The following is an 18689-nucleotide window of genomic DNA, read 5'->3' as shown; positions in this document are numbered from 1 at the left end:
CTGATCTACCCTATGATATACATTGTGTCCTGAGTATTTTCCTTCACAATTTTAATTTAATTAAAAAAAATGAGAGTGAGAGTGTTAAAATTTTATGCATGGTCCTGCACTTCTATTATTCCCGCTAAAGTGAGCATGTATACATTTTCAAAAACTTTGGTTTGCTTTGGCATGTGATTCATAGCTCTTTCTATCATTCTTACTTAAGTCATATATTTTTATACTAAACATCTTATTACCTTAGTTTTATTATTTCAAAATCAAAGAAGAGTTTGCAAATGTCTGTGACTGCAGACTGAAGGAATGTTAATGAATAGTGCTATTGAATTTTCAAGTTTAAGCTTTTCTGATCTTAATGAATATAACTGTAAGCAAAAATATTATGCAAGCTGAATAAAATTTGAATAAATATGGACCAGATGTAACTATAGAGGCCCATAACATGTAATACAAATATTATCCATTTCCTTAAAATAAATCTATATTTTAGCATGAACAATTATATTCATATTGAAGTTGTGGGTTAACCTTTTTTTTTTTAAATGGAACTTGGCAAGTGAACATTTCATGCAGGGGTTTGTACTTAAATAGGAAACAGATTTTTTCTTGACCTTCTGTAGAAAAGTTTTTCAGTATTTGTGAAACGAAAAATATTTTTGTTAACACAGTAATACATTTTTACATTATATTGCCTGTTTTATTACAGTAGTGTTTTGGCTTTGCATTTTGGGTATCTGTTAATCCTTTGTGAATGTTAGACATTGCAAAGCATCTGGGTTCTGGAAAGGATTCTGCATACAGCATGGTACGTTAAATATGCTACTTACATGAGGTAGGCATTTTACTATTAATCAGCCTCTGGTTGCTCTTGCTGAACTTTTGTCTTCTGGGTTACATTTAGATCTGTGAATTTAGAAACAAATACTCCTATATAGCAAAGTTTATTTGGTGTAACTTCCTCTGCCTACAAGTAACCAGCAGCTGGATTTATTTTAAATTATGGAAAAATCCTGATATGGGGCCAAATTCTTCACTGACACCCTTCATGCAACCAGTTGACTTCTATTGTTATCCATGAACCAGCTTTTAAAAGTGTAATGACAGATTTATAAGGTCAGGCACAAAATCTGTTTTCTCTCCCTTTACTGTGATGATTAATGATAATGAAACAATTAATGATATTTTACTTGCCTTGGGTGAGTGGATGTGCCTGTAATTCTGTAGTACTACTAATCATTGGAGGGTCCTGCCCTCTTTATCAACTCTAATAGCTATGTTTATTGGCTGCAATATACTTTACTGCATAGTGAATTTGTTTGAAATGTGTTATTCTGGGTTAGGCAAACAGTACGATCAGTTAATCAAATCAGAAAAAAAGTATTTCCTCATAAGACTATGAATATTAAACAAAAGATTGCTCACATTATCATGTGTATAGTTTACTTTCCATAGTTCCCTTTTGGGAAATGCTCCATTTCATATAGAATACTTCACATATTACATATTTTATATCAATAAAGTCTACTTGTGACTAAGTAACAAGAAGTTGTAAGACATAAAATACTGCCTTTAAGAGAGCCTCTGGGAATTAGTTTATTTTAAAAACCTCTGAGTTAAGAAATTCTATAGTATTGTTCTTTAAATCTGAGACATAGTAAGTAATGTGTCAAACATTAATCATATATTTTTAGACATTTATTTTCCTGTTCTCATCCCATACAGTTGTATTTGTTGTATACCTCTTTTCTCCATTGTTTGTCCGCGGGAAATGCAAGTAACTGCACTTCTTGGGAAGCAAGGAGTTAACTCTTACCATAAGTGACAAACCTTATCAGCAGGAGTCTACCTACTTCCTTCCAGCTTTTGTCTTCTGATAGTGGCGGCATGGATCACCTGTCTCAGCCCTCCAGCTCTGCCACCTCCTCTCTCTCTTCACTAGGAGAGAAAGAACTAAAATATAGAAAGCGGTAATGGAAAAAGGATTCAGACACAAAGAAGCCAAATATGTTTTTTATCTCTGTGATGATGCCCTTGATAGTGCCAAAGTGGTGGCTAGATCTTATGGAGGTTGTGCTGGTGGTCCATCTAGATATCTGGCTCAGAGACTAGAACAACACATTGGAGACAGGGCAAATCACAATTAACTGACATCCCTTTTATGGGGATGAAGCTTTTCAGGGACTATCTGGACAAGGTAACCAAGGACCATTTGGTGTCAGCAAAAGAAGCCTCTTCATCAGAAGTTCAGGCCTCCTCCCTTGTCTAGGCCAAGGTTCTGGAAGTGGAGGATTTCTTCTCTCCACTTCCTTCTCTTCCTTAGTATTCTTCACTTCCTCTTTTGTTCTTGGCCAGCTTGGTCTCTCTTTTCTGCTTCAGTTCTTGCAGGCAGGGCTCATTCCCTTGCATCTCCCCACTACTCCCCCAAAACTCCATCCTTCAGCTTGAGCAAGCAGGCTGACTGAAATGAGGTGTTCCTCCCTTTCACCCCTCCTCCAGAACCCCAGTATCTCATAGTCCTCTGAGCCAACTGAGCCTGGTATTTTACTTCCAGTGTTTCCTGGACCTGACACAGATTGAGGCTTCTGCAGAATCCTGGAGCTGTGCTTCTTCAACTAGTGGTTCCATAAGCTGTAGTTCTCTGTGGAGACCTTGCCCCATTAATCCCTTCTTATCTCCCTACCTGCCAGGTGACTTCTTTTGAATCTTTTGAAAGAGGATGACTGTCATTTATTAGTGGGGTGCATTTTAGTTTCATGATCCTTGCATTTGTTTTTTTCCTTCCCCATTGCCTCCAAACGTTTACAAAGGTCTTGACTGGTCTTGCTGCCAACTTGCATTGGGAAGAGGCTCGTGGTCACAATGCCATTTCTTGTCCTTCTGAGCAGGAGGAAAGAAATATTGCAAAGGGATTAACTCAGTTGTCATTAGCTCTCAGCAAATGATTGTTGGAGTCTCAACCCACAAACGTAGTTTCAGGTCTACCACTGATGGGATAAGCCAAACTGTAGATGGCTTGTGTCAGAACAGCTGGTGACATTGCCCCACAATTGTCTGTGATTCTCGAGCTTGTGGGCTCACCAGATCAGAGCTTTTCCTGTTTAGGAAGCTGATTTCACCCATCTTTCCACAGTCACACAGCTTCTCTGAAAGATTAGCTAGGACAGCCTGTAGGTAACTATGTTCATTCCCTGATGCCTGTGCTATTTTTGGTTTTTAGACTTCCAGGCCCAGATATATGGGGATCTCTGACCAATTGTTCTCTCTTCACTGACCATATGAACCAACATATTCACCTTCTGGTTTTCTTTCCTAAATCTCTCTCTTCCTTGGGTGAAGCAAAGCTTCACACACTTGATATAATGAGAGCATGGTCATTCTATCCAGACAGAACAAGATCCTTCAAGAATACATACAGGCTATTTATGACCTTTGCTGCCAGAGTCTAGAGGCAACCTATATCCACATAGAGGTTATGCGAGCGGGTCTTTGACTTCACAAGAATATGCTATGAATTATCCAGGAAAGATTCCCCCGAGCCATATTAGACCTCAGTGCATTAGAGCTCAGGCAGCCTCCTGTCTAGGGAGTATTCCCATATCTGAGATGTGTAGAGCAGCTATGTGGAGCTTGAGCCACACATTTACCACTCATTATTCCCTCATATAGGTTTCCAGATCAGATGCCAATTTTGGGAGGGCTGTCCTGCAGTCACTATTCGAGTAGGACTTCCTCTTACCCATGTTCAAGTAAATAGACAACCGCTTGTTAGTCATCAAGAGTGGAATCTGTGCGGCCAATCACTGAAAGAAGATGGAAAGGTAACTTACCTACAATAACTGTGGTTCTTCTAGGACAGAATCCATAACCCTTCCCCCACCACTATGGAGTCCTATTCCTATGAGATTCTGTACTGAAGAAAGAACTGAGGGGTGGTTGGGCCCATTGACTTTTTATGCCCTCAGGTAGAGTGGGCGTGAGGGCACGCAGGGCACTGGTGCAGTCCCAATAGACACCAGTGGCCAAAGAGAATCTGATCTTGTGTACGTGCGGACTAAGGGTCAAATCTATGAACAACACATCTTGAAGAACCACAATTACTATAAAGTAAGTAACCGTTCTCTTGCTGTAATTTCCCTTGGCTTCCAGATATTCCCATCACCTTTTACTCTTGGTTCCATAAATATGGATTTTTAAAATGGCAGAAGTCTAAAGATTTCCTGTCTAACATGGAGCACTGCTGTTTGCATATCCTAGCATGTACGCTGCACCCTTCTATCATACATGAAAGCTATTAAATAGTATTTCACTTTCTGATTTGTATAGTGTTCCGAGATTAATGGAGCATGCATTGTCAAAATACACAATGATTAAAACATCTAGTGGCACTTCTCCCCCCCCCCCCGCCCCCCAAAGCAGTGTGTGTTTTGTAGCAAAAAAAATCTTATTTTAAGGAACCTTTTATCTGATATATTTTTGAGCTTCTTGTTATTAAAAAAAAACTTTTTAATTTTTTGAAAGGGGTAAGTGCTGAGCACCCATAATGCCAACGGGAGCTGCAGATGCTTACTAGCTCTGAAAATCAGGCTCTAAATATATAGTATTTTTGTTGCTTGCAGTGTTGTGTTGGTTCCAGGATATGAGAGGGATGAGGTCATACCTTTTATTGGACCAACTTCTGTTGGTGAAAGAGACAAGCGTTTGAGCTTATCCAGAGCTCCTCTTCAGTATTTTTGTTCACACATAGGGTGACATGCTTCCCTTACAGTGTGGTTCTAGTAAAATGCAGATTGTTTTGAAGAAAATAGTGCAGACCAAAAATATGTGTGTATCGTCACATATGTTCCTTTATAAATATAAGAAATCACAATCAGAAAATAAATGCATTGCAGCAGTATAGTGCCTTCGGGTGGCTGGCCCTCAGACGTTTAAAGCTCTGACGAAGAGCAAGTTGACATTCTCCTTCGGTAGCTGTGGTTTTTGTTTTGGTATCCATAGATCATGGCTTCTGTTCTTGGGACCACAAGATGTGTAGTATAGTTGATAACCCTGATATCTTTGTACATTGAAAGAAAAGGAGGACTAGTGGCACCTTAGAGACTAACCAATTTATTTGAGCATAAGCTTTCGTGAGCTACAGAAGTGAGCTGTAGCTCACAAAAGCCTATGCTCAAATTGGTTCGTCTCTAAGGTGCCACTAGTACTCCTTTTCTTTTTGCGAATACAGACTAACACGGCTGCTACTCTGAAACCTGTCTTTGTACATTAAGAGAATCATTACAAGATTGCCATTCAGTTGTTAGATGGCTAGAATAGGATCGTGCACAAGCCCAAGACAGAACGTAAGACACCTATATAGCATGCATATAATATGTAAACAGCTTTTTAAATATTAGCTATAATAGTGACAATCCCTATCTGTAACTTAAATGTGTTTTGATAATTTTACATGTATGGTCAAAACAGTATAATAGAATACTCTGTGCAGATAAGGCCTGATCCAAAGTCCATTGAAGACAATGGAAGACTACCATAGAGCTCAATATACTTTGGACCAAGCCCAGAAACAATAGGAGGAATGATTACTGTTTGTTTAGAACTGTAAGTTAAGTAAGACCAGTCTCTTACTTTCTTCCTTAGTGCTGTTTTAAAATCTTGACTGTGCAATCAGAATCCATTGGTTCAAGTTGTTTTCATCTACTTGACAAGTCTGATGAAAATCATCTGGCTAAGACTATGTAAGAAAAATAAGACTTTGGCAGGTCGAATGCATTTTTTTAAATCTAGAAAGTTCTTTATCAGAATAAGTGTAGCAATGACAACAGTGTTCTTTTTATTATAGTATAAATTGTGACTATATAGCCCACTTAAAGTTCTAACATGCAGGGACACCAGTTAGAAACCGATTGGCGACCCCACTGCTTTCTCAAATAATGAATGTAAGTGATTCAGGCTAATAGTTTTTGACATTTCCTAAATCTAAGCCTTCGAGAAAGAGGGTGATATCAGTAGTGTTTTTAGATATCTGGAGATTTGTATGCAATAATATTGGGGAAGGTTGGTAACTCTGACTGGGCTAGCTGGTTTTAGGAGGAGCTGTGAATGCTGCCCTTAGATTGAACACGCGCACACACACACAAACTACACAAAAGGAATTGAATACAGGGTCTTACAATGGAAATTGTTAGGCAAACTAAGGTATAGACAACACTACCATCGCCCTACAACAAGTATTATCAAAGTCAGAAAGTACTTCACACTAGAGGAACTGTGGAATAACCACCCCCCCCGTCCCCCAGTTCCTCACATGTTCTTGTCAACTGCTGGAAATGGCCCACCTTGATTATCACTACAAAAGGTTCCCTGACCCCTCCTCTCCCACCCCCCCTCCGCCCCCCCACCCCCCCCCCCCCCGCTCTCCTGCTGGTAATAGCTCACCTTACCTGATCACTCTTGTTACAGTCTGTATGGTAACACCCTTTGTTTCATGTTCTCTGTGTATATAAACCTCCCTACTGTATTTTCCACTGAATGCATCCGATGAAGTGAGCTGTAGCTCACGAAAGCTTATGCTCAAATAAATTGGTTAGTCTCTAAGGTGCCACAAGTCCTCCTTTTCTGTTTGCGGATACAGACTAACACAGCTGCTACTCTGAAACCTGAGTATTCAAAGTTTCTAATGAAGTATTTTTTTAAAATTGTGGTAATGGCAATGTTTTATACACGTTTATCTCCAATCCTTAAATCAGTTCAAACAGATACAAAGTGTGTTTATCCATGTGTTTGTACAATGCCTAGGGCACTGAGGCATAATCCTGATTAGGATTGTGAGTGCTCGTACTGTGCTATGGCATGGTAAAAAGAAAAGTTGTATCTAGAAATCTGAGTTTCAACTCCCTGCCCAGGCTGCATATCTTGTGCTGTGTATCTGCTGTAAATCTCCCTACTATTGCTCCTCTGTGTCTGAGTAGAGTTGGGTGGGAAACAGTTTTCCCATCCCTTGAGAATGCTGGTATTTTGAAAAAATTCTCTGTCCTAACTCAGGACAAAAAAAAAAATCAATCTTGAAAATGTTCATGAAATAAACATCTCAAAATAGCAACAGCAACACCACCTTCAGATCAGGTCAATCGTCTGATTTTGACCTTTTAAAAATGATTAATCTGAACATCTCAACTGACCTTCCCTGCAAATAGTTTCGGTTCATGTTCTGATTTTTTTTCTTTTTTTTTTTTTTAAACAAGTTCCTTGAAAAATTCCCAGCCAGCTCTAAAAATGAACCTGTTGCTGTGTACTGCAGACGCACAAGACTCTGCTGACTTTTCCTCACATGACCAGCTTCAGATTAGGATGTTTGTCAGCATCATCCCAGGAGCTTCAGCAAGATGAAAAGCCTCCTTCCCAGCTTTGCTCTGGATAAATGGTGTATATTTATCAGAGAACAGAGTTTGATAATGATTCTGTGCTTCAATAAGAGCAGAGTCATTGTAAATACAGGTCTACATCATTAAAACAAGCAGTAGTGAGACTAAAATGGAGGAAGCTTCTGGATGTTTTCTTTATCACAGGATTAGCCTTAAGGCATTTGATTTCCCACCCCCCCCCCACCCACCTCCCGTTCAGGTTACGCTACATGTGTGTGCCAATAAAGTATCACACAAAGATACTTTTCTCTTGTCATGTAACCTTGAGATGAGTGATGTACATAGGCAGCATCTAAAAATGTTTTTAAAAACATGAACACACTTTATATGCTACCAACAGCAGCTGTTTCCTGGTTATATGCAATCAGGAAGGGACTGCAAAGCAGGGTCTGCACTTTGCTACCTTACAGCCTGTTGTTACAAAGCTTAGAGAAAGACTGTTTGTTTACAATATGTTGGGCCGATAAAGGGACTTGGAAACTATAACATTTTTGTAGGCCTCATCTACTCGAGAGATGCGTATCTGATACCCTCCCATCTGAGATCACTACACATGATTATCAGCTGCATTGTTGCAGCCGATGATTCTTTGAGTTTCAGTGTTTTGTGTTTGGAGAGGACAAGGAAAGAAGAAAAGTTTTTTATATACACACTATAAAATGGCACATCTTTTTGATGATGAGGCTAGTTGTCGGAACTGCAGCTTAAGACATACTGTAGTGGGGTATTAGCCTATCGGTTGGGGGTGAGAGGAAGCAATGCAAAAAGAAAGCACTAGCAAAATAAGAAAATGCTCTTTGTAATGCTTTTTCTTTGGGGACATCTACTGCTGGCAATAAGAGTGTATCACTGAAACCTTCCCTGAACTACATCTGCCACGGCCAACAGTTTCCAACCTCAGTAATAAACTAGTATTTACCATTGTTCATTTCTTCTGGATTTCATTTCTTGCAGATCTAACCAACCTTATTCACTACAAGGCATCAAGTTCCTGCCTAAAGTTAAGCATCTATGCCAAACCCTTAAAAATACTCATAACTCAGAAAAGTCTGGTTTTAAATTATGTCATAAAAAAGTAAATGATATTAATGCACCAGTTCAGGTAGAGTTCATATGTGCTGATGCCAATGGATAAAAATTATAGAAACCTAGTAAGAAGTACTACTCTGAAGTGGTGAGCAAAATATTTTTCTCCAAAATGTAGATGATAGCAGATGAATGGGTGTAATAATGTTCTTATCCTCACATATTAAAAATCTGTAGCATAGCCTTACTTGTCTTCACATCAACTAAATCATGGAATGCTGTCTTTTGAATATAGTGGTACTCAATTATCTGCTGCGTGATGTGGATGAGTAACTATAATTTTAAGAAACTTTTGCAATGGATGAGAATTAATGGAGAGAATTTTGTTTCTACAGGATGCTATAGTTATACATGAAGTTTATGAAGAAGGGGCAGCAGCTAGAGATGGCCGACTCTGGGCTGGTGATCAGATTCTTGAGGTAAATTAATTATGAAGCCTATTTAAATAACTTTGTATTTAATCCAAAATTGCTTTCTTCAGGGGACCACTCTAACCATTTATTAGATTCTGATCCTTGTAATGAAGACACCACTCTGAAACCAGTTACACTATGTTCATAAAGCTTTTTTTCTCCAGTAAGAAATCCCAGGAAATAATTTTTCACAAACTGCTATAAACTGCCAATTACAGATTGAGAATATATTACATTTTATCAGACAAGATAGTTTTGAGTTACATCAATGCCATGTACGAATGTACAATAGTTAAGAATCATCTGTTTAATCTTTTATTTAGAAGCCTGCTTTATAGTGTAACCTCTTAGTACCTTTGTTATGCTTTTATGTTCTGCAATATATATGTAGAGCATGTCCTTGTAATTCTGGTCAGCATTAGTACAACATCTTCAACAGATTAATAATCGTCAGTGTATATGTTTCATCAATAATCAACATAATTATAAATGTGTACCGTTTTTATTACCCTTTTTATAAGCTTGATGTTTTCTCTGGACCCCAGAGCCTTTTAAAGCATTATACTGAGAAAAATGGAGAGTTTATAGTTTATTTTTTAATGTATTGTCTAACTGTAACTATACATGGGCATAAAATCTGAGCTTTGCAGGATACTGTGCAAATAAGTGGGTGACTGCAGAGTGATTCCAAACTATTCATGCAGGCTGACCTATGGAGCTTAATCTGTGGTGTCAAACCCTTAGGCTTGTATTTTGCTTATATAATTAGAGTAATTTGATTGCCTAGTTGTTCTGTATGTACGTGGTCACCAGAACAATTTTATTTGTAACTTAACGTAATAAAAAGACTGACACCATAATTGTTAGAGACAGTTGGAAAGGGTTAGAGAGGGTTAAGAAAGGGATGTTGTTGACTGCAAATTAGACTTGAGTCAGTCTCTGGTGGTTCTAGTGCAGCTGTTTTTAGTGTCTCACTGTCAGATCAGGACAAATTCCCAGCACACCCATTTTGCTGTAGTGCATGGGGTTAGAAAAATAGTGAGGGCACTTAGAGTTGTTTTTACAACTCTTGCACAGAAAATATTTTTTTTATGTTAAGGTTATATTTATTTTCATTTTATAAACAACTGTGTCTTAACAACATGTGATTATTAACCATGTGATTAAAAATGAAGAAGGTTAATAAATTCTTCACTGACCATGCAGGAAGGTGCAAATGTGTGTATGCCATAATGTTTGTATGAATTGTAACCTTTAAAGCTGCTCTAATGAGGCAAATGTATAACATGTGCAGACATGGCTGTGTAAAGAAAAATATAGGGATGTGTAGCATATACATAAAAGTATGCATCCTATTTGGAATTAATGAACTTAGTGTATTTTATGATTAATATATGACTACAGTATGATTAGGAGTACAAAGAACCTTTTCCCCTGCATAGTAACTTATAAAAAATATACACTATTGTATTTACGTGTTAGTATTACATTCTATAATTACTGTAGTATACCTTTATACAATTACTGTTTCATCTTCCCTATTAAACCTTGAAATTTTTACACACTAGAATTTTTTAATACATGACAAGTAAATGAATGCACAGAGCGGATAATCTGAAGATGGTTTAAAGTAGGCTTGGAAGGATTAGATTTTTATCTGTAAATGTCAATTTCGCCATATACACACAAACCCAGGAAAGAATATTTCCATTGATGGTAATCGAAATTTACAAATAGGCAAAGTAACAAAAAAGCTGCTTGAGAATTTATTAGAGTTTGATTTAAAGATATTTACTTTGTATAATTGGACATGTGATGATGACAATTTGTGTATTACCATGTATAAAACCTTAACGCTTTGAATCTCAGTGTCTACTGTCATTAAATAATTATTTTCTCTCTTTCACTCCCCCTTCGCCTCCTCCCCCACATTTTCTGCATCTGTGAAAATTTTAAATAGATAAAAAAAAATTGGGGGGGGGAGGATGCTTAAAACTCATAATTTTGTGCAACTGTGAAAATTTAAATTGATGTTATTTAAAAAAGTTTAAAAATAAACATGGATATCCATTGAAATTATGCAAAAATAAAAATTGAATTTTGCAAAGCCTACTTTAAAGGATATTGATACAGATATTAGGTTTGGCTAGATCTAGAATCAGAATTTCAAGTTTCAGTACTTTCTGAGTACTTCTAAATTTGCTCAGACCCAGTGCACCATTCAAGCTCAATCTTAGGTCGAGAAGCTTAACTGAGAGCTTCTGTAGTGGTCTTGTGTGCCATCTATTGGAACAAAGCAAAATAATCATCTAATAGCAACTTCTTTAAAGCTAAGATATTGTCACTTCCTAACTTTTTTGTAAGTTTACATTTGAAGCTAGTGAATCTACTAATGAGAATTAGAAAATAATGCTCTCTTACCACAGATGAGAAAAGATCTAGTTTCCAGCCAGTACTTAATTTTTTCCTTATTTTTTCCTGTTCTTCAGTATTGTGATGTTGCGGGGGAATCTAAGCATTCATACCAGCAAAGAAGCAACAGAAATGTATAATGTGCAGAGGAGAAAGATAACACTTTCACCTCTGATACTAGGAGTAGAAGCAGTTTTATGAATGTAAATGAATTGAGTTTGGTTGTCTCTCCCCATTGTTCAATAGACAAGAGTGAACACTACAAAGCCACCAGTTAACAGCTTTCTGGCCAGGAGAGGCCAGGACCGAGTTATCATAAAGAGTACATCTCACTTCAAGTTGAGGTGACCCAGTACAAGGCATCGTAGGAAAGCTCACAGTTGAATATGGAAAGCTCAGCACTGTAAATTGGTGGCATAATTTTTTAGGAGTATCGGTCCTCAGAAAATGGTGCTCAGCACCTCAGAAGATCAGGCCACTAAGTTGTAGTGCCTCGGCACTCAAGTTTGAAAATTTTGGCCTGAAGTTGTGGTAGGTGGTGGGTTTTTGTCTATGGATATTTGCAAGTATGAGTTTTCCCACAGTGGGCTATTCCAGTCACCTCCGCTCAGGATGACAAACTAAAATGTCAATTAAATTTTCCGTTGCTTTTCACTAGCTGCCTTCTTTATTCACCTCTGTGAATAAAAGGGAGATATCTGCAAATACCAAATCACTGAATACCACATCTTGCAGTCAGTTTTAGTCAGTAGGAATTTTACCTGCGTAAGGACTGAGGGATCAAGCCTCAAGTTAGAACCTACTTAAAAAGTTTTAGATAACGTTGGGAATTATTCTGCGGTAATTCTGTCACTTTACTCTTTGTGATGTTATTGCACCCATATTTTCCAAGAAAGGGTTGTCATAACTGAAATACACAAGGTCAATAATCAACCATATCAAATTCGTAAACTATAGGGCAATGTAAGAATGGCTAATATACAGTAGCTGGATGGATGGTGTTGTGGTTAAGGCACTAGACTGGGACCCAGGCAATCATAGAATATCAGAGTTGGAAGGGACCTCAGGAGGTCATCTAGTCCAATCCCTGCTCAAAGCAGGACCAATCCCCAATTTTTGCCCCAGATCCCTAAATGGCCCCTTCAAGGATTGAACTCACAACCCTGGGTTTAGCAGGCCAATGCTCAAATCACTGAGCTATCCTTCTGAGCTGGGTCCAGTTCCTGCCTCTGCCACAGACTTCCTGTGTGACTTTGGGCAAGTCATTTACTTGCTCTGTGCCTCACTTTCCCTCTCTGTAAAATGTAGTAAGAATACTTCCCTGCCACACAAAGCTGTTACAGGGATAAATACATACTCTGGGATGAAAAGCTCATTAATAACTGTAATTAGGAAAAATAACAGTTTGATGGTTATTCCAGGTTAATGGCGTTGATTTGAGGAATGCTAGTCATGAAGAAGCTATCACAGCCTTGAGACAGACACCTCAAAAGGTGCAACTGGTTGTTTATAGAGATGAAGCTCATTATAAAGATGAAGAGAATTTGGAGATTTTCTATGTGGATCTACAAAAGAAAACAGGCAGAGGACTAGGTCTAAGCATTGTTGGAAAACGGTAAGAACTTCTGTTTTTTACCACAACTGCATTCCAAATGAGAATTTATTTTGCCATGCAAACAGTTGTAGCTGTTACATGGAGTGTGAAATACTGAAAGAATGGCTCCAGCCACAAAAGTCGGTATCTGAACTTCTCCTTGGGGGTTTTCAGAGTTGGGGTTTTGATGTAGACTCCTCTAGAAAGAACAGTGGCATGTATGTCATGTAATAACACTATTCCCAAGGCTGTTGGTTGTTTCCCTTGGCATTTGGCATTTTGTAGCATAACATAATAGTACTAAGAATATCAGTCTGTGAAGGGTCTGGTCTAGTGACCAAAATTAGGACTGAGAGTTAAGCACTCTTGTGTTTTATTCCCAACTTTGATTGTGTCTGTGACAGCTGGCAAATCCTAGCCTACCTGGATTAGCTTTCCTAGTTTTAAAATATGGATAGTAGTACTACCTACTGCCTGGAAGTGTTTTGAGGATTAGTTAGAGAGCTCTACAATCATTAACTATAAAATACTAGTCAGAACACAATGCGGAGTCAGAAAGGGTACAGTCAGTAATAGCTGCTTTAAAAGTAAACGTGGCTTTTTACTAATGTATTTTTAAAGCATTTCTTTTAAAGTTGTTTATACTAAAGCTGTGGTATATTAAATTAGTCTTTTATTGCTAGAGAAAACTTATAGCACAAGCAAAGTCATTGATCAGTCTCTGTGTATAAAACTCACAGCAACTGCTGTTTCTTATTGCCAAAAAAAACCCAGACCCATCATGTAATTATCCCAACTGCTTGTGGTTAGTAAAGATTCTCTGGCAGTTTCCACAAGAGTGGAGATGTTTAACCCTGGTGGTGTGAGCAGATTCTCATATGGGTAATTTAATTCTGCTTCCTGCAACCTGATATGGTATTCTCCAGTCCTCCCCACAACTGTCTTCATGCTAGACTGTTGTATAATATTGCTAGTAGTGCTCCTGTGGTGGTTGCAGTTCCCTCCAGAGCTAGCTGAATTTCTGTGGTAGATTAAATTATCCCTGTGTATAGTTAGTATTAATATACCATTTTGTTTGTGAAGCAAGTGGTAGGTTCCTTCAGGATAAAAGATAGTGTATACATTAAGTGGAAGTTAGTATTCACCTCTCTTTGGCCCTTTACTTTCTCCACACCAAGCTGAAGTAGCGGAGCTAAGTACCAAGGGGTTCTTCAGGGACTGAGGAAGGAATTCTCCCTTGTTCTGTGGCTGGTGGATCGACTGGTCTTGTCCCCTTCGTGTTTTAACCCACCTCTACCATGCTCTCGCAAGCCTTACGGTCCAGGTACATGGGACATCCCACAGAGCTGGGCTCTGTGCTGCCCAGGGTGCACAAATTCATGTTCAAGCTACAAGAATCTGTGTGCAGTGCTCTGTGCTCTTCTCTGTGCCTTGGGGCCCTCCAAGGCTGCAGAAAAGAGAGAGCATTTAGCCCTGTGTGAGAAAAAGAAAATCTGTAGTGAAGCCACTTCTTACCAAGCATCTCAAGAGATAGTCTAACTCTATCCTTAGCAGATTGTGCCTTGGTTTCTGGGCAGTATTTTTATATTACAGTAGCATATGCTTTTCTTATCTGAACAGATTGTACGCACCAGAACTAATAGCACAAGGGGAAAGGGAAATAGTGCATGGTTTACTATTTTAATGAGTTTAAAATCTGTAGCTTATGATCACCTCAGAAGGTCAGGTGTAATCTAAAATTAGTTTTCTCAGCTCCCAAAACTAAAATTAGTGTTTCTCAGCTCCCAAGTTTCTTTTAATGTCTCATAAATGCATGTAATCTGAATTGCACTCACAGAGACTAGTGGATTGTGTAATTAGCCATATGCTTCTTGTATTGTCAGAAATGGAAGTGGAGTGTTTGTCTCTGACATTGTTAAAGGAGGAGCTGCAGACCTGGATGGGAGATTAATACAAGGAGATCAGATCTTGTCTGTTAATGGGGAGGATATGAGACATGCCTCACAAGAGGTTGTTGCCACTATCCTCAAGGTGAGTGCATAATACATTCTTAGATATAAAACTGCAGTTACTGACAGTGTACAAGGTAATTATCTTGGAGTGCTATTTACACATAACCAGGACAACCTGAAACCGATTATCGAGACAGATAGGAATTTGATAGGGAAATTACACTGAGAGATTCATTTAGTTTTAGCTTTACATGTATATTTATGTAGTACATAGTAGCAAAATAAAGATACAGATATTACTTTAGGCATTTATTTGAGAATGTAACCATTTATTTCAAGCAATGGGAAAATGTTATGAAAGCCGAGAGGCATAATATTGTGGAACTGAATTGGAAGGAGATGCTTTTGGTTTTGCTTGCACTAACCTAGCAGCCATAGAATTGCAGTGTAAAATTTGTGCTAGCCCAGGCTTTCCTAACATGTTGGTGCTGTTGCCCTAAAGAACTTGGGGACAAATCCTGGCCAGAAATACATCCAGGCCATGGACAAGCCTGCTCAAGGAGACTCTGTCCCCTCCTTTGCTGCAAATGCACAATACTCTCCATGGGACTGTGGTAAAGGGCATTGTGGATGGGCCAAGGAGAGAATGCCTGTGTTAAGATAGGAGGGGACAGAAGACTGTGGATGCTATTTCTGGCCATAGGGAATATTATTATAGCCTGCTACCTCTGCCATCTACCTGAAATTACATTGGGAGGAGAGGACTCTGTCCTCAAGATCCCATGAAGGTTCCCTGTGCAAAGTTTTTATTCAAGCTTTGCATGAGGGCAAAGATTTGGCCCACCTAGGAATCAGCAAGCAAGGGTATGAGGATGTGTTATTAAACTGAATCTGCTTATCTTAAATTCAGATTTATTCTGTTTTACGGTATTTTTCCTGCTGATGTATTGTTTTCCGTTGGGCATGTGGGGTGGGGTTTGCTACTGGTTTTGTTATGGACTGTGTGTGTAATTGGTGGCTGGGCATCGAGGGCCTGAACCAAAGATCATTAAGTCAATGGAAAGTCAATGATTTCAATAGGTTTTCTATGAAGTCCCTAGAATCTGGGATGGATGCCTTTTATGTTGTTCAAATAAAACAAATGGAATAAAAAATTAGATTTTAGGTTTCAACATTCAATGGTTTCTTCAACATTGTGGCCTGAAAATATATGTGAGTAAGTCTCCAAAAGCTGAAATATTGTAACCCTGTATAAATACCATGTATTATATTTTATTATATTCCAAGTGTGCTCAAGGGCTAGTGCACCTAGAGATTGGAAGACTGAGAGCTGGTTCTTGGTTATCATCAAGGAAAACACCCCAAAGCAGTGAGGTTAGTGACAATTGTATCAATAGACAATAAAGTCATTGCGTTCTGCATGGAATGTAGATGAGGGTCTGTCTGGAGCAGCTAACGGAAGCTGGGAGGTGGATTATTGTTTTAAAATTATCATTATACAGTACTGTTCTTTTTCAGTAGTTTTAAGTAAATCTCTGTCTACAAGATGTTTAAATCAGGTGTCCTACACTTAAATATTGGGCAAGTAAAAAGAGAAATGGGCCCGTGCTTTCATTTTCAGTATGTCTCTGGCTTGAGCATACCACAGACATTTAATCACTTTTCCATCTAATAAACCTGCCCTCCCCCCAGAATCAGAATGCTATGTTCCTGTAGCTATTTTTGTAAACCCAAAATAACTTTATGACACTAAAGTGTATCTTTGCCTAGCTCATAATAGCAGAGCTGTGTGCAAAATATTGCACTCAAAGAACATACAGAACAATTTTCTACTTCACTTATTTTTTCCAAAATAAAGGAAAATGCTTCAGTTTTCAACCAGTCCAATTTTTTAGCACTTGCACTGTGAACGGTGTTGCCATCAAAACTGAAATCTGTATGCAACAGTGGAGAGTGGCATTATAGGATGCCGTCTCACCTGAATCATACTGTTTTGACCAGGAAAACTTACGGTCATAACAGAGATTCCTTCTGGGAACTCTGGCTCACTCACCAAAGTATTTATATTGTGAAAATCAGATTTCTCCAAGGGGCACCCAGGCAATGCTTTGAGATCATATTATTGCTGTTGAAGATGCAGCATACTGCCTCCTACTCTGAACACAGCCAGCTGTATGGGCAAGTACATAGGGGTATGAAGCCCAACCTCACCCCCCTCCACTTTCTCAGGCAACTAGCACCCACATGTGTGCTGGGAGAGAGCAAAGGCTCTGCTTCCTAGCAGGATCTTGATCATCTCCTGAAAAAAGGAGAGAGCTCTTTACAGCCTTCTGCCCTCTTTGTGAAGCCACACAGGAGTTGCCCAAAATCTGATCCATGGAAAATAAGCGAGTACTGTCTGTCTGTGCTTCATAATTGTTAAAGAGTGTAGCTGAAAAAGGGAAAAATACTGAGACTGGGAGTGGATGAGGGTCAGTCAGCAAGAAAGCAAGTGTTGATTGTGGGGAGTCTTGGAGTGGATGCGAAAGGTTAGAGAGACCTACAGAACGAAACTTCTGCTGGTCCTCCTGGTAGAACTAGAAATCTGGATGGATGTATCTCCAAAGTCAGTAAGAGAGAAGATGATTTGAAAATTGTACTTGTTCAATAACCACTTAGGAGCCTATGTTCCATTTTCAAAAGTGACATTTAGGAATCTGAGTCTTACTGAAAGTTAATGGGACTTAAGCTCCTAAGTGCTAGATCAATTTGAAAATGAGACTTATGCTCTTTTGAAAGATTTTACCCTGAGTTCCTGAAAACCTCTGTTCCCTACAAAGAAAGAAGGGCTGAAGTTCTCTGCCAGGCTTTGAGCCAAAATTAATATATAGAATTATGATGGTGGCAAAGCACAGTGGGAACTCCTCCAGGAATAGAACCCATGATACCCAGCACCCTACTCTAAGCAGTATACAACACACCCCTGTAACTGCCACTAACATGTTGTTGTCTGAGACCTTGGGAACCTCATTTAACATCTTTATGTGTTTCAGTTTACCCAAATGAGGATCATACTTACCTGACAGGGGTATATGTAAAACTCTGAGTTCCTCAGATGAGAAGTGCTGTATCATTGTGTAACCATACAGACACATTTTCATACAGACACAGTGTCTAAAGTTAGGATCCTAAATCCATATTTAGGCATTTTCAGAGGTGCTCTGAAATACTTGCAAATCCCACTGAACTCAACTCCTTTGAAAATCTGGTCCTTTTATTTGGGTGCCTACATATGGATTTAGGGGTTTTTGATGCCCATGTTTTGGTCAGTATTACTATTATTGACACTGAAAGTGTCTGTCCTATAGAGTATGTATTAGTTGGGGGAAGTAGGGTGAAAATTGATTTGAGTTCTGATAATTGCAAGATGAGTGGATTCTTGAAATCCAGGGCTAAATTTTCAAAGTGGCCTTAATATTTGTACTTTTTTTCATGCGCAATTTCTAAGTGCCTCAAAGCTTGGATTTTGCAAGCTGGTCAATTGCAAATACCGAGGTATGTGAACTAAGAAATGATTTTTGAAAACCTGGCTCCCACTCGGTTTTCCACATAGATCCACCAAAGTTTAAGTATTCTATGTCAATTTATATCAGTTGAAGCTCTAACTTTGTAAGCACTATGTGGATCAACATTTTTAAAATGTTCTACGTTAGCCCAATAGTCGAAACATTTAAATTTGGTGATTGGGCAAACAGTTCTTAAGTTACTGTAAATTGTGGTACTATAAAGAAAAGATTTTCAGATGATGTTGTAGCTTTATAAAACCACACAG

At 38.6% G+C, this 18689-nt stretch overlaps 1 protein-coding gene across 3 annotated transcripts in view; it reads left to right on the top strand.

The window, feature by feature from the left end:
• Window positions 1-18689, top strand: part of PATJ (PATJ crumbs cell polarity complex component) — a 216242-nt gene that overhangs the window by 174966 nt on the left and 22587 nt on the right. For all 3 annotated transcript variants that reach the window (XM_077824427.1, XM_077824426.1, XM_077824425.1), the window contains 4 exons: window positions 8843-8926; window positions 12754-12947; window positions 14810-14957; window positions 16166-16252. In XM_077824427.1, coding sequence (XP_077680553.1) covers window positions 8843-8926; window positions 12754-12947; window positions 14810-14957; window positions 16166-16252 — 513 coding nt within the window. The remainder of the gene's footprint in view (window positions 1-8842; window positions 8927-12753; window positions 12948-14809; window positions 14958-16165; window positions 16253-18689) is intronic.

The sequence above is a fragment of the Eretmochelys imbricata genome, chromosome 8 (genome assembly GCF_965152235.1).
Source record: "Eretmochelys imbricata isolate rEreImb1 chromosome 8, rEreImb1.hap1, whole genome shotgun sequence".
Classification (NCBI taxonomy): Eukaryota; Metazoa; Chordata; order Testudines; family Cheloniidae; genus Eretmochelys; species Eretmochelys imbricata.
Note: the sequence above shows the minus strand (reverse complement) of the source record. Positions and strands in the feature narration are given on the sequence as shown.